The 22,707-nt window shown below is 40.9% G+C and overlaps 1 protein-coding gene and 1 long non-coding RNA gene across 3 annotated transcripts in view; one reads left to right on the forward strand and one right to left on the reverse strand.

The window, feature by feature from the left end:
• LOC122554988 overlaps window positions 1-20,926 on the forward strand; it is a 114,025-nt gene extending 93,099 nt beyond the window's left edge. Inside the window, exons 1-3 of one of the 2 annotated variants that reach the window (XR_006313128.1) lie at window positions 5,101-5,182; window positions 5,376-5,471; window positions 20,764-20,926. This is a non-coding gene — a long non-coding RNA (uncharacterized LOC122554988). Of the gene's footprint in view, window positions 1-5,100; window positions 5,183-5,375; window positions 5,472-20,763 lie in introns of those variants that run through there. The other variant, XR_006313127.1, reaches the window with a different exon arrangement.
• LOC122554986 overlaps window positions 1-22,707 on the reverse strand; it is a 111,730-nt gene that overhangs the window by 71,832 nt on the left and 17,191 nt on the right. The window contains exons 2-3 of the mRNA XM_043700488.1: window positions 10,984-11,145; window positions 4,140-4,390 (exon numbers count right to left, since the gene is read on the reverse strand). Of these exons, the coding sequence (XP_043556423.1) occupies window positions 4,140-4,390; window positions 10,984-11,145 (413 nt within the window). The remainder of the gene's footprint in view (window positions 1-4,139; window positions 4,391-10,983; window positions 11,146-22,707) is intronic.

Raw genomic sequence — 22,707 nt, forward strand, 5'->3', positions numbered from 1 at the left:
GTAGACACAATATATTTGGAGTTCCAAAAAAGCACTCAATAAGGTAGCCCAGAAAATAATAATAAATAAGATATGGGCTCATGGCGTTGCAGGTAATATATCAGTAAGGATAGAGGTTTGGCTAATGGAAGACAGAGAGTTGGGATAAAGGGAGCATGTTCAGGATGGCAACCTATAACTAGTGGAGTGCTACTGAAATCAACACTGGAACCACAATTATTTACAATGACTTAGCTAATGGAAGTAAAGATACTATCACCAAGCTTGCAGATGACACAAAAATAAGTGTGGAGGCAAGTGCTGAGGATGACGCAGAATTTGGGCAAATGCTTGGCAAATGGAATACATTGTAGGAATATGTGAGGTAATGTACTTTGGCAAGAAGAACAGAACAACAGAAAAGCTGAATATCATTTAAATGGGGAAAGGGTATGGACAGCTGCAGTACAGAAGAATTTAGGAATCTTCAAGCATGAGTCACAAAAAACTAACATCCAAGTCCGGGGGGTAATAGTGAAGGCAACAGTCGGTTGGCCTCAATTGCAAAAGGAATGGAGTATAAAAATAGGAAAGTCTTACTGAAACTATATAGACTACAGGCGTAATACTGTTGACAGTTTTGATCCCCTGATCTAAGCAAAGATATACTGATGTTGGAGGCAGTCTAGAGAAGGTTCACCACAGTGATCCTGGGCATAGAGATATTTTCTTATGAGGAGAGGTTGAGTTATTTGGGCTTGTGCTCATTGGAGTTTAGACAAATTTATTGAAATATATAAGACTTTTTGGGAGCTTGATAGGTTGATGCGGAGTGGTTGTTTCCTCTTTTAGCAGAGTCGAGGACCAGATAGCATAATTTCAGAACAAAAGGGTCGCACATTTAAGACTGAGATGAGGAAGCATTTCTTCTGTGAGTGGCAAGCAAGTGAAATTCTTCACTGCAGAGGGCTGTTGAGGCGGGGCAGTTTAGAATATTTGCTTTTGATTGATGCCAACCCTTGAAATTAGCAAAGAAAACCAAAAGATTTAGGAAAGCTAACACAGCCAGCAAGAAGCTTATAATATGGTAAATGACCTGAACATAAGCTAGGACATATGGAAACAGATATAGTGCACTGTAAGTGTTGTGAGACACGCGCTGGTAACTAAAGTTACTTCTACTGACCGAGAAAAGATATGGAGAAGCATAAAAAAGATTGATGACCACTCCCCCCCCCCCCCCCCCATCAAGGTTTGAAAGCACAGGGCTTATTTGATTGTGAAGGGTGTATGGGGAGAATAACCCAATTGTAGGGAGGTATGATGACAAAATGCAATGTTAGCTCCAATACAGTGAATATCCAGTACTTATAAATATTTCCACTGCCTAATATGGCCCTTTTGTTAAATCCATATATTGTGACCGCTCCAGATTCAACTACTCCAATACTCTGCTGGTTGGCCTCACATCCTCCTCTCTTCATTAATTCTAAATTGTCTGAAACAGTTCCACACACATTCCGTCCTCTTTAAGGCCCGCTTACCTATCACTCCCGACCTACCTTGGAGTCTCTGAAAGCATTCAGTTTAACATCTGCCTCTTTAATCTGTCCCTGCACACTTGGTCTCACCTTAATCCATCTCACAATCCCTCCCTATCCTATCAAACTCCCATCCCCAAACACTGAAACCCTGGCCTTTAATCAAATCCCTTCTTTAGTTGACATTGACTTGCAGATCCTAGAGCTTACTGAGTCATATTATTAGGAGTTCCTTTCCGAAACCACACCAATTGCCTCACTACCACTAAAGAACCTCCTCAAAAACTGTGACTTTGACTCCTCTTTATCTACACTTTATTTATAATATTTTCAATTTGCCGATTGGGAATTATGTACTTTTCATTACAGGTTAAAGCTTTTCCTGGCAACAGATAATTGACTATTGGGAGAACAAAATTCTAATTAATTGCCTTTTCAAATTGTTTAATTAGGGGGATGTTCCTCTGGTCTTAGTAACCAAAGCAGTGTCAGTACTAAAGGCAGCACTATTAGAACCGTACACACTCCTTCCACAGCTCCCGCTCCACACACCTGCTGGGAGCTGCAGAGAATACACGTGACATGAGCATTTTCAAAATATCATCACATCCCTGAAGGCTGCACAATGAGGGGAACATTATGTTCACGCTTTAATGGAGGCATATTCTCCCTTGTGAACCACCTCGACATTTTTACAAATTTCAATTCCTTCCTACCAAATCAAAACTGCTCCTGATTGATCTGACAACTTTCAGCCTGGCATCTTTCAGCCTGGCATGCTTTACCATCTTCCTGTTAGTTCAAGCTGCCACTTTTCCTCACATTCAGTTCACACTGGTATTATTTAACTCCCTTCATTTTTCACCTCTGAATTAACTCACACTGGCACTCAATTGTCCCTCTTATACTGTCCGAGTTGATTTCTCTTTCTTCTTCACACTGGCACCATCATTCCCTTTGCATACTGCTGCCCTTCATCCCTTCTTCACTATTCATGCTCTCGTCCTTCACCCTCTCTTCATATTAGAACCCTACAACCCCTCGGCATGTTGGCACCGGACAGCCTCTCTGCATGTTGGCACACTACAGCCCCTCTGCATGTTGACACCCTACAACCCTCTGCATGTTGACACTCTACAACCCTCTGCATGTTGACACCCTACAACCCCTCTGCATGTTAGCACACTACAGTCCCTCTGCATGTTGACACCCTACAACCCTCTGCACGTTGGCACCATACAACCCCTCTACATATTGGCACCCTTCAACCCCTCTTGCATGTTGGCACAGTGCAACCCCTCTGCATGTTGGCACCCTTCAACCTTCTGCATGTTGGCACCCTACAACCCCTCTGCAGGTTGGCACTCTACCACCATCTGCATGTTGGCACTCTACAAACTCTCTGCATGTTGGCGCTGTACAATCTTCTGCATGTTGGCACCCTACAACACCCCTGCATGTTGGCACCCTACAACTTTCTGCATGCTGACACCCTAAAACCCCTCTGCATGTTGGCACCGTACAACCTTCCACATGCTGATACCCTACACCCAACTGCATGTTGACACCCTAAAACCTCTCTGCATGTTGGCACCGTACAACCTTCCACATGCTGATACCCTACATCCCACTGCATGTTGACACCCTGAAACACCTCTGCATGTCAGTGCCCTACAACGCCGGTGCATGTTGGTACCCTACAACCCCTCTGCATGTTGGCACCGTACAACCCCTCTGCATGTTGGCACTCTATAACCTTCTGCATGTTGGCACCCTACAACACTTCTGCATATTGGCACCGTACAACCCCTCTGCATGTTGGCACCCCACAACCTCTCTGCATGTTGGCACCCCACAGCCCCTCTGCATGTTGGCACCCCACAACCCCTCTGCATGTTGGCACCCCACAGCCCCTCTGCATGTTGGCACTCCACAGCCCATCTGCACGTTGGCACTCTATGGGTGTTCTGCATGAAGCATCTTTCATCCGTTCCACGTGCTTTTGCCCTTCATCCCCACCATACACTGGCACTCTTTGTTCCCTCCATATGTTGGCATCCTTCATCTTCTCATCTTTGCACCCTTCATTCCCTCCTCATGATAGCACCATTCAACCCCTCTTTGTTGTTCATGTGGCCACCCTTCATCACTGTTCACACCTCCCTTACTGCGCTCAACCTGTCAAAGAGAAATGGATGACCATGTTGGTCATATTTGATTGGCTGATTGTTATTCCAATTTGTATTCTGTGCTTCATGATCATGTAATTTGGCAGGTCTGATCGCAAATTTACCTGGCTCTGAGAATATTGGTCTCAGGCAAGACCCAAACAAAAACATGGCATATGGTCAAAAGTCACAATCTGCTCCACTTATTTTCTTAATGGAATCAGTTGGAGTGAATGATCAAACTATGCACATCACCTATCAGGAAATCACTCACAGTCCAAAATCAGTCACACTTCAGTAAGTTAATCAGCATCCACAATGTCTAACACATTAAAAAGACATTAACAGTGACCTTCAAACAAGCCAGACAAATAGGAGGTTGGAATTATGTACTAAGACTGGGGCATCCTTTTGCATATTTAGCTTTATACAATTCTCCATGATGATTTACCATAGTGTGCAGTCTCCTCTTTTTTAATCTCACTTCCTTGTAGTTGACTGGTCTGTCCATCTGGCTGCTTGATGGAACAAATGTTTTCCTTTTGCCTGATTGGAGCCCACAAGGCTGATGAGTAATGATCCCAGCATGCCTATTGTCAGTGAGACGTTGCTCTTGGTAACCAGTGCTTTCAGGTTCCGCATCAGATAGATTGATTTCTCCAGTGCCGTGTTCCCTAGGGTTATTGCTTCTGGTACTTTTCACTGCAATAACAACAGCCTTTGTTAATGTTTTCATTATAAAAATCTGCAACACTTTATATTGCACAAATGCAGCATTCAGTTTCATTGATGTGCATAGTATCATTTGACCAAACTGGGCAAGTATTAAGATGCATGCTTGTAGACTGGCACAAACCAGCTTGGGATTTACATCAAGGGTAATTATGGCAGGGGGCAACTAGAAATATTTTTGTGCATACAAAATGACAGGTGTAGAAATTCCCATCAAAGTTATTGCAGTTTTAAATCACCATGTGAAGGCAACTCTGGTAGTTGCTGTTCTATGTATTTGGAAATTTCATTATGAATACTTGGAATGCACAATGTTTTGGATGCTTTCTGTTACTTACAGAAATTATCATGTAAAGATTTGCTCCATGGATCTTCAGCAGACTGGACATTTGCTAGCTGACACTGATGTCAATATAGTTACTAGAGGGCCAGATGCCCGGTTTTGTGCTGCACAGTCCAGTTTCAGCTAGTCGGCTCACTGTCCGTACCAGATGGCTTGACATCCAGCAATTTGACCCTTATCTTAGCAAAGTACTAGCAAAAGCCTGAACATTTTCCTTTCCATTTCCAAGTGCCCATGCCAGCTTCAGTGTGATGCTCTTTTGCCTCAAACAGGATATTTTACCTCATGCAGTGAAGTTAATGTTATCGTCCATAGCACACAGAATTTGGTGTGGTTACTGTGCTAGACATGTATTACTGCCAATTATTATGCACAATCGTTAAATTCATCAGCACACAAGTGCCTGGGCTTATATTAAGGTAATAGATTACATTAGATTTTCATTGATAGATTTTCATTAACCAATGGCATTAATGGATACGGTGTAAACATGGGCCTATGAGTTGTTCCAGAGATCAGCCACGGTCTCACCGAATAGCAGAATAGGTTTGTGCAGCTAAGTGTCTATTTCTGACCCTCTGCTCTTGTGTTCTAACCCTTCTTCCAAATCAGGTCCTCTCCATTCTACAGTTTCTCCGCAATCTCTACCTAGCCTTTGTCCTGGAGAGGATGATCACAACAAGCCAAATGGGCAGGAAGCAAATCAAGGTTGGTGACTGTAGTATAAATGTTAAACATTACTGTAAGCTAATAGGAGGCAGTATAGATCATCACTGTAAGTGATGTAATGTCACATGATCATGCTTTCTCTCTTGCAGCATCAAAGCAGGATGGAGTCCAGTCATAGGAAGAGATCTCTTCTCAATAAAGTTAATGTTTTCCTTACCTCAGCACATTCGGTAAATATTCTTTAGCAGCACAGTGAGATGAAGAATATTATATGAGCAACTTATCTGCAGTTTGCCACGTGGCAAGGCATAGACTCCTTGCTATGTCAGGAGTCAGGTGGAGTCCAGACAGCAACACAAAAGGGATCTCTCCCCAAGTTGAAGGTGAGCCCTTGTGGTCACTTCATGCAGACCAATGTTTTCACTACCGCTTCCCTTGTTTCAGTGGCAGTGCTTTCACACACTGTGCTGAGTTGTAAAGTTGGAATCTACTGACTGTCCCTAAATAGATGGGGCTCTCGGAGCTAGCTTTGTAACTGGCTTCCTCAGAAAGGGTATGATGTTCAGCTCCTTGCCTTTTTGGGATCCTGACATTAGGATTAGCAATTCCAGGGTCAAAATGATGCTACCAGGAACTACTTCTAGCAGAAACCAACCCATGCAATGAAAGCAACTTCTCTCCCAATGTCAGCAAAACTAAAGAACTGATCATTGACTTCAGAAAGAAAGGAGAATACGCCCTCATCTACATCAACGGAACTGAGGTTGAGGGTGGAGAGGGTCAAGTTCCTCCGAGTGATGATAACTTGCAACCTGTCCTGGACTTCCCACGTAGGTGCGATGGTCAAGAAGGCACCGCAACACTGCCTCTTCCTCAGGCAGTTCTGGAAATGTGGCCTGTCCATAAGGACCCTCACCACTTCGACAGGTGCAACATAGAAAGCATACTGTCCGGATACATAACAGCCTGGTATGGTAACTGCTCTGCCCAGGACCACGAGAAACTACAGAAGGTCGTGTGTACAGCCCAGACCATTGCTGAAGCTAACCTCCCATGCATGGACTCCATTTACACAGCTTGGTGCCACAGAAAGGCTGCCAACATCATCAAAGAACCATCACACCCCGGTATCTATCTCCTACAACCTTTTCTGTCAGGCAGAAGATACAGAAGCTTGAACACATGCACCAGCAAGTTCAGGAACAGCTTCTTCCCTGCAGTTATTAGACTGATGAATGGATTCTCTGGTCTCAGATAATGCTGATTTTGCTAATGTTGATCTTGCCCAGTGCATGCCCTGTGCAATGTAACCTTTCTGCCTCTGTCTAAGTTTTTTTTAACAACCTCTGGTCTGTATATGCTTGCTTACTGTGATCTGCCTATGCTGCTCAAAAACAAGAGCCTTTCACTGTACTTCGGTGCATGTGACAATCAATCAATCGTCTCTTTCGTGATGCAAATTGGTGAACTGCTGACATCTAGAGGCCCAAACCAGTACTGCATTTGGCTCCTTCCACGCCTCCTCCAGTTGGCAGTGTCTGAATAAGTGAGAGTTCTATTTTCATGAAATGAGGATGGTTTTGAACACTGAATTCTATAATTCTGTTGACATTTCAACTGAAAATCTGCAACTCTGATACTCACCATGGCCTGACCCTGGAAAGCAAAGAGGTTATTTTGGAAAATCACCAACTAGATGCTGGTTAATTCACCTTTACAGACTCTTACATTGTTGTAATTTAGCCATTATAAATCACCCATTAGGGATGAAGAACTTCAGTGATGCAGACGTTCTTCTTGCAGAAGACAACATTGAGAGGAGATGTTTCACCATATCCTAAAATCCACAAGGGATCGGCATGCAGCACACATGGAGACTATGTTCCTAATGACAGATAAATTAAGATCGAGATGGCACAAGATGATTGACACAGAAGCAATGTCGACATGAGATATGAACCTTCCACACAGTGGCTCATTAGGAATTGGAATGCACTGTGTGGTGGTGTTCAATTGAAACATTCAAGAGGGGACCGGATTATTACCTGAAAAGATAGAATGTATATGACTTAGGGAGTGGCACCAGACAGCCAGCTCAGACACAGTAAGCTGAATGGCTTCCATCTGTGGTGTAACCATTCTATGCTTTTTGTCACTGATCTGTATATTTTTGACAGGTCTTTTTATAGGAAATGTACTTTCCTATTTAATTGAACATAGGAGTGTGCACTGCACAACATTTGCAGCCCTGCATTTCACAGTAAATGTAAAATGGGTGTGCTGGGATTCCAGCAACGCTAGAACTGGAGCTGATGGTCTACATTTTTCAAAACTAGAGTCTGGACTCCATGGTGCTATATATAATACATAGCTGATAAGTGTGCATCTCCTCTAGAGATCTACGACTTTTCCACCCTCTCCCCTCACCTGAGGCATGCTGACCCTCAGGTTAAACCAGTTCTCTCTCTCTCCCTCTCTCTAATGAGAGAGCAGCCCTATGGTCCAGTAGAATTATGGTAACTTCAGCTTTCACTGCAACAAACAATCAGTCTGCAACAAAATGCAATGGAATACAAGTGACGCAAGCTAATAGGGAGCTGCTGGGTAGGCCTAGCTTTTGACCAACTGTAATTTCTCTCAAAGATAGTGACCACTGTTGCTGAGGAAGTGAATGAGTTGTTACACCTGAGTCAAGGAATATACAGGAAGAAAAAGTGAGCACATCAGTCTGATGTACTGAGCAGTAAAGTGAGCAGTAAAGCCACAAAGAAAACTCCAAGATAAAGTCCAAAAATTGCTTCATAAGGCTATTGTTTGGGCTGAGAATATAACAGTTCATCTCAACTTGGAATAAAATATAAATAAATCACCACTTTTTCAGCGTCTGGGTGTATTCAAGGCCCATTAATGTGGCTAGGAAGTACATGAGAATATATTCCACATCTTCTTTAAGATTTGAAAGAGGCCTACTGTACTAAACTGTTAATCAAAAGTTATTATGTGATAAATAAAAAAACAGCTAAAGCAACCAATCTTAGAGATGCCATCTTCCAAGGCTAATATAAGCTTCTTGATGTACAAAGCCAAAGACTAAACAGAATAATGCAGATGATAATGATAGAACTAAAGTATCGCTTCTTCCTCCTTATATCCCTGATCTATTTAAGATATAAGCCAACCTTTTATTAGCCGTTTTGGCTAGCATTTGTACTTGTGATGAACAGAGTGATTGATGTATAATAACACTCAAAACCTTTTATCCTTCCACATTTCCTAATCTTTCTCAATTAAAAATAAAACTGTTGTTCTTGGAATTAAATGAATGATCTTATTCTTCCCCACATTGAATTCTGTCTGTCGTAGTTTTACCAATTCATTTTATCTGTCAGCATTTTTTTGCAGCTTCCTGCTTCCATCTACACTCTCAATATATCTGCAAGCACGTACATACAACTCTATTTCTTTATTCAAATCATTGATATGTTTGGAGAAAAGCTGAGGTTCCAATACTGATCCTTGGAAAACATCATTTCTCATCCAACAATCAGAGAACGTTCCATTTATCCCAATCTCTGAATCTTACTTCCAAGGACATTATTAATCTCACATTACAAGTGAACCATAAATTCCATGTACTTTTACATTGCCTGATAATTTGTTTAAAGTTAAAATTCACACAACACCAGGTTATATTCCAACAGGTTTAATTGGAAGCACTAGCTTTCGGAGCGCCGCTCCTTCATCAGGTGGTTGTTAAGTACACAATTGTAAGGCACAGAATTTATAGCAAAAATTTACAGTGTGAAGTAACTGAAATTATACATTGAAAAATACCTTGGTTGTCTGTTGAGTCTTACATCTGTTTGAATACCATGATAGTTTCACTTCTTACATGTGTAATTGTCTCGCTAACACCAATTGTTACAGTTAACCTGAGAATGCAACTTTAAAAAAAGGTTTTGTGATTTACACATAACTGATACTTGTTCCACTGCTTTGTGCCAGCATAGATGTCAGTAACTTCCCTATAAACAAAACTTAGTTTATTTGTTTTTCCCTTCTTCTCATCTTAGAGAATGGAATAGCATTTGTAACTTAACAATCCAAAAGTCACAATTTCCAATCTCAAGAGCTTTGGAAATGATGATGCATTTCTGAAATTTGGTCACTTCTTTCATGTGTAAATCACAAAACCTTTTTTTAAAGTTGCATTCTTTCAAAACCAAGGATGTGGAGATTTGTACGTACCATCCTTGTTATTTACTCATACTAAATTGACTAAAGGACACTCTCCCTGACTTAATATTTTTCCATTGTACCACCATTTTAGCTCTTTTCTTTTACATCCTGAAAACAGTTACAGTTGCAGATTTACCCGCGCTCTCTCAATAATATGCCTGTTTACCCACACCCTCTCTCAGTGAGGACCAAATCCATGAGTTTTGGCTGTGTTTAATTTCAGTTCTATTTTTTTACCCAGCCCCTTATGTGGTTCCCTATCCCTTTGCCGTGCTGTTTGCTGTCTATGCTCTTAGCCACGTAGACCCCCATGCTCAGCAATCCCTGCCTAAGCTCCTCTGCTTCTACCTCACCCCTCTTCCTGTCAAACTCTACTCTAAAACCAGGCCCTGAACCTCTTATCACCCATCTGATATCTTCTCTGACTCAGACATCCATAAATCTCTGTGGAGAGTCTTAGAATAGTTTTCTGTATTAAAAGAGCAAGTTGTTATTATTGCTTCCCAGTTAGCTCCAGCCTTAAATTTATTCCTCTGCAGATTGAAGCCTCCTTCAATTATCCATCGGATGTACAATTCCCCACATCCTTGGTTTTAAAAGAAATAGAGTGACCAAATTACAGAAACGCATCATCATTTCCAAAGCTTTAGACTGTTCTATCGTATGGCTGTTGGAAACGGATAATGGACACTCCCTGCTCTGCCCCACTGCAGGTGCACCTCTTGCTGATGACAGTTCTGTTAAAGAAAGAACTCAAACCCATCTCGTCCTCCCAGTTGGAGGGCATGCAAATGCAGGATTCTTAAACCAGAAATAAGTAAATTTGGAATAAAATATAAAGCTGGCAGGTAACACTGTTTCCCTGCAAATGTTGTGAATTGGAGTTAATCTTACAATTACTTCAGTTCCCAACATACTGAGAACCAGGGTATACCATGATTACACCATGATACTGCCTATGGGTGAAACAAAGGATGAAATTTGCAGAAGGCTCCCCAAAGTCTGGCAAATCACTAAATGGTGAGGAAAGAAAAGGGTTAAAGCTGGTGGAGTTAAAAACGCTTTATCTATTTTCATTATTCACGTATTAACATTTATAAATACTAAATGTCTGGGAAAACATTGGGCGAGAAAGTGTAAGAGGGAATTTATTGTTGACAGTGTTAATTTGGAGTTAAAGTCAGTCATAAGAGAGCCATTTTAAGCATCTGGATGATATACCTACCAGCAATTTCTATCATTTCTTGCACATTGAAACCTGTGATTTGGATTCAGGATTCAAAGTAGAAAAGGAGTTTGTGAGGTGACTTACAGTATACTAGAGTTGCCAAGCATCTCCTGTGTTCATCGTGTACTTGTGAAGTTGAGGGAACGTCAGTAAGTGAAAGTGGTTGCTGAGGAATTCCCACACTATGAATGTCAACTACTTCTGCTCCATCAAAAATCAGTGCTTCAACCTCTTCTTCTGTTTTCACTGGAAGGAAAAGGTTTGGAAACAGTCACTTCAAGTATTTTTTTAACTAGAACAAGTTCAATGCTGTCAATCAGGGTTCGCAATATATGAAGCATTACAGCATTTATCATAAAACACAACAGTGTCCTTGCACTAAATGCTGGGCTTTTCTAACTAAAAATAATTATCCCATTGGATGCTGTGAATCAGTATTAGGTTTTGACCCTTAAAGAACATATGCCATGAATAAAGGCACAAGCAATGATGGGTGTTACACCAGGTCTTTGTCACCAATGTGGCAAACAGGGAGTTAAAAACCCTCAAGTTGGACAAATCATGTTCATGAAAATAGTAAACCAAAATCACACCTGGCTCATCTGAGAAATATTTATGGGCCAGAATAAAGTCATCTTTACTGCACACCTGCCTGTTTCACAGTTGAAGCACGTCAGACCCTGCTGTATCTCACTTTTAGTTGCCAAACAAAAGAGCACACCTACCATCCCTCCTCACCAACAGAAGAGACAGATTTCTTTCACTTGAGTGCTTGAGGCCATTTTGTGAAAGAATCACATTTCTCAATCCGGAAAAATCACCTCTCACGTAAATTTGATTGAACTACTGTGAGCAGCAGGAATTTCTCGAAGTTAACACAGCTGACAGCAACCATTTTTGCATATATTTTGTGTGGGTTCTTGTATTAGTGCTTTAAGATCAATGTCATTTTAAGAGCTTGATATGCTAATAAGCCAAGCACCAGGATGTAAACCACATTTTGAAATGCCATGAGCAGTCCAGCAGGAAGCAATCTAGTAGGAGATCGCATACATAATCATCCATAACTATAAGTTGTAGCTTAAGCCGTTAATAAACTTCTCTGAGCTTTTCAACTAATCTGAATTCATGCTACTCAACATGTGTGACTTACCGTTAGCGCACAGAAACACAACATGGTGTGCAGCCCTGGTGATTTTTCTTTCCCGAAACAAGGCAATGGCAAAAACTTGAAGATGTTACAAAAGACCTCAGACCAAACAATGCAGTTGAAATTAAATCTGCACTGGGACCACAAGAAAAGAAAACCACAAAAAGGAAGTGAGTCCTTGATTTATAATGAGGGGAAAATAACCCTGTACTGCGACCAAAAACAGCATGGCGGAGAGTAGAAAGGAAACAAACCTTAGATGGGGGTGCATCAGAAAGATGACTTGGAAGGCCAAATAACTGGATTTACACTTTTTAAACAAAGGATGGAGCTATGTATTTCAGATTGAACTCTGGCAGAACTAGATAATCAGTGAAAATAAAGATAGCCATTGAAAGTGAAAATTGCACAGTCAACAATTCAGAATCAACATGTGGACCAGAGAGATCCTGCTAATCTATGGGAAACGCTGGGAAAGAAGCTTTGTATAAATGTAAACTTTAGAATTCAGAATCGAGAGCTAATGTCTTACAGACAACAGCCTTCAAGAATCAGTTGGCCGGTTTCTCAGTAGGTCCTATGACAAGTCTGTGACTTTTCAGAGGTTGTGCTGTCTGAGTGGAGAATGAAGCTGATTATAACTTCAGCGCCCAGTGATCCTGTCCCAAAAGAAGCCTCGGGAGAAAGAAAGGTCATGACCTTCACACTTTACTTACAGATAACACAAAAATGAAGCCATTATAACAACACATGCGGGCTTAAGATGGTAGTGGTGCAATAGCCAGTATGCAGAATGTTGTGCTGTCTACAAAGCTGTCCTGCATTCCAAGTCATTCAGTGCAAAAGGATGATGGGCCCAGTTATACAAGGAATGTAATCTCAAAGATGTACTGAGAGACTGTAATAGGATACAATACAACAAAAAGCATGTCCAGCTTGCCAGAAGAAACACCAAGCAGTTCTCCCAAAACCTATAGAAATGCATGCTGGGGTATATAAGGTAAGGAACCGGACTGACCAAGGTGAAAGTTCAGCATGGAAGAACCTTCGTCCAAAAGGTAAGCTGGCTTTTCAAATTCAGAATGTGACATATCTGTGTGGACAAAGAAGCTTTGCCACTATGAATATCAGGTGCCTGAAAAATTTGACCATACTTGACCAAAGTTTACAGGTTAGAGAGTGCAAACATCCTGTTAATCCAAATCCTGAAGGATATTAAGTTGGATCACTGGATGTCAATGAAACAAAATGCAAAAGCAAAATTAACTGTATATAATTGACAGCCTTTGTGTTGGGGTATAAATTTCAGCTAAGGCAAATCTGCACGGAAACCACAAGTGTTTTACCTGCTGGACTTGACTAGTACAACAATGGCAGGATCAGCAGCAGTGCATATATCTCAATATTGTGATCAATCACAAGATCACCAAAATACCAACTGCAACAGAAAAGACCAAAAATATTCACATTGAGTCAGTCGTGGGCTTACAACATTTGTCCTCAGGCATATTCAACGGGGCATAGGAAAGTTGAAGCATGACACGATATTAAACCTCAGAGAAGATGCAATTCTACCTGTTGTTCCTCCCAGAAAACGCAGCACCCACACAAGAGAAGCTTAAAAGTGTGCTGGACGATCTGGAACATGACGGTATTATCTGGTGTACACCAGATGCAGCTGCATTTCATATGTGCTGAAGAAACACAATCAGGGTATTTTTAGATCCAGGACATCTGAACATTTCTCAAAAGAGATGCCTACACAGAATTCCAAGGGTAGAGAAATGAGTCCCAAGTTTACAGGAGCTAAAATCTGCTTCAAGCTGGATGCCGGTTGCAGTTCACTCGGCAAAGAAAATTCAAGAAGTCATTGCATTTATAACATCATGGAATATATTGCTTCCAGTGGCCATCTTTCGATCAATGTCAGAGATGATCTGTTCCAGCTACATAGGTGGAGAATTAAAAATAAATTCCTGGAAGTGTCGTATTACTGATAATAGGTAAACCCAATTAAGATCCCGGCTGGAATCACCACTCCCTGATGACATCTCATCCCAAAACATTCAAATATATGCAAACCGCTGACAAGTGCACCACCTGGACTACAATAACCTCTGGGTAAACTACAGGGATATGACTTCGATGTCTGCTACAAGCCTGGTACTAAAGTATCTATATGGGCGAATCTGATAGCAGCCGGGATTATGTTTCAAAGAAAAGTTAGGCCAACCCTAATAAGCCAAACATGATCACCAATGTCAACATTGATGTGAACTATAGCAGTGGGTAAGGAGTCAGTGACTCTGTCTTGAGTCCAGGTTCTCCAAGAAATAGGACAAACATCTTGAAAAAACAAGGCAGAATTAAGATGATACATGACCAATTGACTATGAAGACACAATGCTGAGTGGAACAACATTCAGGAGAAACAGAAATTGAAACCAACTTGGGGAACTGTTCAAAACTCCAAATGCACACAAACACATAAAAATTAGCTTGAATAATGAAGGCGTGGAAGACCAGTAGGATACAGTCATCATGCTAACAACAAGATTCCACTACAACTAGAAATCAAGAAACACCCAAGTGTGGAGTCTAAATTTCTGGAAGATTACATCATTACAAGATCCAGAAGGATTGTCAAACCACTTATATGTTATACAGACTCTTAAATCTTCCAATTCTTGCTTGTGCACAAATAGTTTTGCAGTTACCCTAAAGCATATGTATTTTTACTCTTTGCTTGGAGAAAGAAACACTAACAACTTCTTGAGTTGAGGCTCTTTGATGGCAGGTGACAACAGGCCAAACAAATCAGAGGCAGGGTCAAGGCACAAAACATAATCACCGGTGCCAACATTGATGTGAGCTATAGCAGTGGGTAAGGAGTCAGTGAGTCTCTCTTGAGTAGCAGAGTCCAAATGACCAAAATTAAACTAAACCTTGTAAGCATCTGTTTGATAAAGTGCAGCATTTTTACCTTGAATTATAAGTGCTCCAGTAGAACTAAACCCTGATAATTATAACCGGTTTACTAAAGAATGCTTCCATTGGTTGTTTTATTTGGAAAAACTGCTGATAAAACTAGTAGTCTGACAACTCACTGAAGCCCACTTATTCACTCATGATTTGAATCAAATCTGAACATAGGGCAAGAGAATGCACAAATCTTTATTTCCAAGTGCCACCTTCCCCCTCCCCAAAACATGCTGTTGCCTCTGGTTAGAATTTGGTTAGAGACTGCCCACATTTAGTGTATTATCAGATAAATGAGGCAAGTTTTACACTGAATCATTTTGTCACCTTAATGTAAACATTTCTCCTGGTAAGCCTCCCATTCTCTATGCTCTTTTGTCACTACAGCATACAATTGTAATTGTTTTACAATAAAGGAAACTGTAAAGATAAAGTATAATGTTATAAAATATCACTCAAAAAGAATTGCAGTAGCTCATAAAATTTCTAAAGCAAACCTCATGCATTGGCCTACTTAATTAACTCAAGTCAAAATGATAGTGGAAAATAAGAAACTATTTTCATCTATACTAGCCTCAATCAGTCAGGGGTTGTAGGCATCTCTCTATTCACTGAAATGCTTTATGCCACTGCCATTTCTCCCTTCCATTTTCCAATTGTTCCATTCTTCTGAGCTGGCCTGTTCTTCTCTGATTTCACCTCCTCTTCTCACCAGCAGCAGGATCCTTGCATTGCCTCTTCTCCAGTGATCACATTTCACAAATTTCTACTTCTTCAGCTGAAAGCTTGTGAGATACTGAGCCTCCGATATTCCTGTGGCTCATTTCACTGGGTCTTCCCATAGTTTAGCAAATTCTCAGCTGGTTCACTAGAGATATGTTTCAAAAGCTCTTTTTCCATCAAACCTTCTGTCTCCCACACCGATTCAGTGCAGTGCTTCATATCGGAGATTTAACAAATTGCTTTTTCAAGCAGTGACCAATATTGGATTTCATTCAGCTATACAGCAGCCAATTGCTCGCCCTGTTTTGATATCAGTGATGCTATCCTGAAATCTATGGTTGCACTAACTGGGGAAGGTGGTTAGGCCAAGTCGTTAATCACAGAGGACCAACTGTTATGACTTTATTTTCTTTGAAAGTCTTTTGCTTCTGTATTTGTCCTAGCAAATATATCCATGTTTCTAGGCTCAAACACGAGAGGTATCTTTTATCCTCCTAGAGGCAAATTTCCCTATTCCTTGGCATAACAGAACCTCTTTGAATCCAATGAGCAGGAATTACACTGCAAAGTCTCTACTTGGCGGCAAGGTGCCTTCCTGAGGTAGCAAAGATATGATGGTCCGGATTTGTGGTTATATAGTCAGACAGCACGGAAACAGACCCTAGTCCAATTTGCTCATGTCAATCAGGTGTTCCAAACTAAACTATTCCCATTTGCCTGTATTTAATTCATATTCCCCTAAACCTTTCCTGTCCATGTACCTGTCTAAATATCTTTTAAATGTTGTAACTGTACCCACCTCTACCATTTCTTCTGGCAGCTCATTCCATACATGCACCACCCTCTGTGTGAACAAATTGTCCCTCAGGACCCTTTGAAGTCTTCCCCTCTCACATTTGACTGTTAACCATATTTATGCTCCTCATAATTTTATAAACCTCTATAAGGTCACCCCTCAGTCTCCAACATTCCAGGGAAAAATGTCTCAGCATATCCAGCCTCTCCCGATCACTCAAACCCTCCAGTCCTGGCAACTTCCTTGTAAACATTTTCTGCACTCTTTCTTGTTTAACAACATCCTTCCTATAGCAGAATGACCAGAATTGATTGCAGGATTCCAAAACAAGCCTCACCAATGTCTTGTACAGCCGCAACACGATGTCCCTACTCTTATACTCAATGCTCTGACCAATGAAGGCAAGTATGCTAAATGTTTTCTTCACTACCCTGATGACCTGTGATGCCATGTTTAAGGAACTATGTACCTGCACACCTAGGACTCTGATCGACAACACTCCCCAGATCCCTTACACACCAGTAAGTGTGTAAGTCCTGCCTTGGTTTGCCTTTGCAAAATACAACACCTCACATTTATCTAAATTAAACTCCATCTGCAACTTCTCAGCCCATTGGACCATCTGATCAAAATCTCTTTGTATCTTAGATAAGTATCTTCACTTTTCACTGTACCATCAATTTCAGTGTCATCCCCAAAGTTACTAACCATTCCTCCTGTATTCACATCCAAATCATTGATATAAAGGATAACCAACTGTGGACTTGGAACTGATCCTTGCGGCACACCACTGGTCATAAGTTTCCACTCTGAAAAGCAACCTCTACCACCACCTCTGTCTTCTCCCATCAAGCCAGTTTTGTATCTAACAGGCTATCTCTCCCTGGATCTCCTGTGATTTAACCTTACTAACCAGCCTAGCATGAAGAACCTTGTTGAAGGCCTTGCTGAAGTCCACACAGCCAACATCTACTGATTTGCCTTCATCAATCTTCTTGGTAACTTCTTAAAAAAACTAAAATTTGTGAGACACAATTTCTCATGCACGAAGCCACGCTGACCATCCCAAATCAGTCTTTGGCTTACCAAATGCATGTAAATCTTATCTCTCCAATGACTGATGTTAGACTCACAGCTCTATAGTTCCCTAATTTCTCCTTGCAGCCTTTCTTAAACATTGGGACAACATTAGTCAACCTCCAATCTTCTGTCACTTCACCCATGGCTGTCGATGATGAAAGTATTTCTGCCAGGGGCCCTTCAATTTCTTCCTTAGCTTTGCACCATGTTCTGGGATACATCTGATCAGGTCCCAGTGATTTATCTACGTTTATGTATTTTAAGACCTTCAGCATTTCCTCTTTTGTAATGTGGACACTTTTCAAGACATCAATATTTATTTCCCCAATTTCCCTAACTTTCATGTCCTTTTCCACAGCAAATATTGAGACAAAATATTTGTTTAGTATCTCACCCAACTCTTGTGGTTCCACAGAAAGACAGTCTCATTGATCTTTATGGGGTCCTATTCTTGCCCAGGTAACTCTTTTGCCCTTAATGTATTTATAGAATCTCTTAGGATTCTCCCAAACCTTATTTTTTAAAGCTATCTCACGTCCCCTTTGTACCCTCCTGGTTTCCCTCTTAAGTGTAAGCCTGCTCTTCCTATAATCCTCCAGGGATTCACTTGAACCTAGCTGTCTATACCTGACATATATCTCCTCCTTTTTCTTGACCAGAGCTTCAATATCTCTAGTCATCCAGCATTCAGTACACCTTCCAGCTTACACCTTCACATACAGAACCCTCCTTCATTACATTTGTCCGCTAAATATTCATGGACTTCTTTGGAGCTACTTAAGGTCATTAGGATTCTGATACAGTAGGGAATATTCTACAGGAGATCTGGGACACTTTGAATAGAACAAACAACGGTGTTCAAAAGTGTGGCGCTGGAAAAGCACAGCCAGTCAGGCAGCATCCGAGGAGCAGGAGAGTTGACATTTCAAGCATAAGCTCTTCATCAGGAAGAGCTTATGTTTGAAACATCATCTCTCCTGCTCCTCGGATGTTGCCCGACCTGCTGTGCTTTTCAAGCACCACACTTTTTGACTGATCACCAGCATCTGCAGTGCTCATTTTCTCTTACAAAACACTGGTGAAAGACCTGTTCTGTTTCAAGCAGACTTGAAGCTGGAACACGCAAGTCAGAACAGTTATTTCAATTTCAATTCATACGCAGAACATGAAATAATGAGTTGAAAAGAAAGATGATATCAAGAGCAAAAGTGACAAAACAGAAATAAAATTTTAGCTTTTATAAAAATCTTAATCCCAAATCATTCTTTCCTGCCACCATTCTGACTGTCACTGATCAGATGGGATGTGGAATTAAATCCCTATGCTAACAATAATGGTGTTGCTTCAAAACCCCCATGGTCTCATGTGAAGATGAAGTGACGGAAACTTACACCCAATATTTATCTCACAATAAATGCTTTCAGAAATGGTGGTTGTGGGACCTCACTGTATGACAACACACCACTGTGTTTGACTGATTCACTGTATGTGCTTGACTACAAAACAATGATGACTACACTTCAAAGGTAACTCCTTGGCTCTAAAGCATTTTGGGAAATCAGGAGGACATGAAATAGAAGTTACGAGAATACAAGTTCCTTTTTTTCTTTGCACATGTAAAAGTACATATTGCACAACATCTAGTTAACAATGAATTAGCTTGAAGTTATAGTATTGCTCCTGATCCAATCGATCCACGTTTGGTACTAAATGAATCATGATTCATAAAAAAAATTACAATGATTTATTAGCAAATGATTCAGCTAATTTAGTAGTTAATTAATTTTGTTTATTGCAGAGTAATGCAGAACCATAGTTTTTGGGGGAAAAATATTTGTTTTCGGTTTGGTATTCACACATTGATACAGGTTGCATTTTTGTTAAAACTAATACCACTGACATATGGCAGAAACACAACGAAGTTTCCTTTTCAAAACAATATCACTATCTAAACAGAATAAGCGTTGTCAGGTAGAATTTCCCATTAGAAATGTGTTTGAAAAGTTACGCCCAAAATTCCACTTTTACAAGTTCCCACTGCATCATGCTTATTTACTGACAAAACTCCCACCGATTTTATTATCATACACTGAAACAAAAATATTAAAATAAACATCTTGGAGGTCGCCACTGATGATGTTACCTAGCCAGGTAATGAAACATCTGGATATCAAACCTACAACTCTGCGAGCAAACCTACACCCTAAACATCTTGAATTCAGCAGAAACAGTCAAAAGGCAAAGAAACCTTCAAATTCACACAATCAATTTCTTCTTCTCAGCAAGAATCTTAAGATATCAAGCTCATTTATAATCATTACCACTGCATGTTAGATACTGCAAGTTCCTGAACATGTTACGGATGGAAACTTCTTTTCCAATGGAAAATCATTTTGATGCTATAAAAATATGTTCAAAGAATCTGATCATTTGGTGTTTGTATCATCAAGAATGTAAGTTTAAAAAGCCTGGGTTTAATCTCATTTTAAGACATGCACATTTGCAGGAATTTGCAGATTGATGACATTGGGTATTTGCTTTAAAACACAGTTGAACTGTTTCTGGCTACGAAACAGGCAGGAAATTTCACTGTGAGGCGTACTTACCCAGCTTTGCTTCCTATTACTATTTTACTATCATACAGAATAAAGGTCCACAGCTTTATTGCTATTTGAAAATGAACTATTCTACCTTTGTGATCAGTCTGTCTAAGGCGATGTTCCACTTCTGCAGAATTCGAGCATAATTTGGCTATCTTTAAACAATGATTGCAGTTAAGCAGAATATTCACAAAAGAAAATATTTGGAACCCGTTTTACAATTCAGAATTTCTGCTTTGATCATTGATTCCTAACACAGACCAAGACTCGATGTTCACCTGAACAGTAACTAATCATTGTATGACCATATCTCAATATAAAACCTATTGAAACAAGATAGAGGCATTCAAAACACAATTTTGATCACCTTGGTTGTGTTCTTCTAAAATAAATCAATACTTTTCCTTGTGTGTCAGTTTTAATGAATCATAAATGTTTTGCATGTAAATGTATTCACAGACTTGTGAAACTATTACACAAATAAAAGGATCTGAGTTTATTTCTCTATTTTCATCCATTTTTGTTCCTTCCTCTAGGTCTTCACTAAGAAAAGCTGGGAGAATGCTCCTCGAGTCAGTGCCTGTGGTCACCCAGCAGGGAAAATGATTTAAGTGGCAGATGGTCGTGACCTATTTATTCCATCCTGCAAAAGGAAATGCTTCGGTTATAGACAGTGATTAATTTACCCTCCTGGGCGAGAATCTGCTAATTTTGCCCGAGAGAAATAAATGTAAACAGCCTCAAATGGTGGTAATGTAGCAACTATGAAACCCAGCTCACAGACTGATTTGTTAAGATGGAAACACTTCCTTTCGCTGCCCAGATTGTCACTTTTCCACAGCCCACTGCAATGCCACCATCACTGCTGCTCCACAGGGTGAAGCCAGTGTCCACAACATTCTGGAAGCAAGTCTAAAGAAATAAAGAAGTCTGGAGCTTATCTCAGGCAGGTTGCCATGGTAACGACTGCTCTCCCCTTGCTTCCTTTGAAAATGCATCCCTTACAACACATCTGAAGGAGTCTTCAATGTAAGTTTGCTTTACTGCAGAGGTAGACTTTTGGGACCTGTCTCCTTGCCCCCGCTCCCAACTGGGCAAGGGGATGGCAAATCCCCACAGAGAAAATCTGCCAAACAAATGACTCAAGGTAGAGTACATCCCATGTCTCCTTATAAAGAGAGGTGGCATTTTTAATGCAAATGCTAAAACCAGCAGCGACCCTTCGTGATTGTGTGAACATGCAAGGGTTTTGTGTGGATAACATGCTCGCTGTTTGTTGTTGAGCTCAGTTAATGGCCTACAGATAAATATCTTCAAACACAACACAGTGGTTTGAAATACCTGTATGCTTAGGAGATATGTTCCAATATAACCCGACAGTTCCGTTCTGATGCAATCTCGCATTATCAAAAAATCACGCAATAGCCGCGCTATTTAAATTGATGGATATGGAATAGCGTTATAGCCAATGCAGGTAAGGAGGGTTTGCATTCTACAAATAATGGTCTAAATTCTTTAATTGCATTGAAGCCAATTAGCGTTGAAGAAACGTGCACTATAGCAGAACCGACTGTATCAGCAAAGGACAAGCCAAAGATCTGCCTTTACGCAGAGCGCAAGTGGAATGGAATCAATATCACTCTGCTAACTGCTCACATATCTCCCAAACATACAGGCATTTCAAACCACTCTGTTGTGTTTGAAGATATTTATATGTAGGCCATTAACTGAGCTCAACAACAAACAGCAGGCATGTTACCCGCACAAAAGCCCTACATGTTCACACAATCACGAAGGGTCACCGCTGGTTTGAGCACTTGTATTAAAAATGCCACCGCTCTTTATAACAATCAACAAGCAAAGAGACATGGGATGTACTCTTGTGGAGGTAACTCTCAGCCACCAGCTGAAATGCCAGTGAGAACCGCTTGCTGCCTCGTTTCCTGAACGCCCATCATGTTTTGCTCTATTCGGGCACTGGACAGGCCAGTAACATATGTTCCTCAGGAACAAGGACCCAAGGAGGGCCATTCCTGCCTGCTACAAGTTGACAGCAATTCAGAGGCCAGCAGCTCCAAAAGATGGCAATACTCATCAACTACTACATCCCCTGGAGGCCTGAGTCACCACTGGATCTCAGGCCAGAGCTAAGTGATGGTGGTGGGGGGTGGGGGATCTTGGAGAAGTAAAGATTGACAGCAGAGACAGCATGTTGGTTAACAGTACAACCCTGTCAATTCCAAAACCAGACCCTCAACTAAGAAAGTGGCTTTGCAGAAAGGATTCACCCCCACCATTGGGTGCCCATGCTCAAGCTTGCATGGGTTTGATTGTCGTGCTCCCTGAAAGACCACCCCCACTCCCGGATCAACACCAGATGAAGCCATGAAGTAAGGGCATTAATTACCCTATTAAGCATCTCAATTGGTGGCAGGGCAAGAAGGCTGTTCATGGATCGTTCCACCACAGAATCAAAATAG

Source organism: Chiloscyllium plagiosum, chromosome 12 (genome assembly GCF_004010195.1).
Source record: "Chiloscyllium plagiosum isolate BGI_BamShark_2017 chromosome 12, ASM401019v2, whole genome shotgun sequence".
NCBI classification, from domain to species: Eukaryota; Metazoa; Chordata; class Chondrichthyes; order Orectolobiformes; family Hemiscylliidae; genus Chiloscyllium; species Chiloscyllium plagiosum.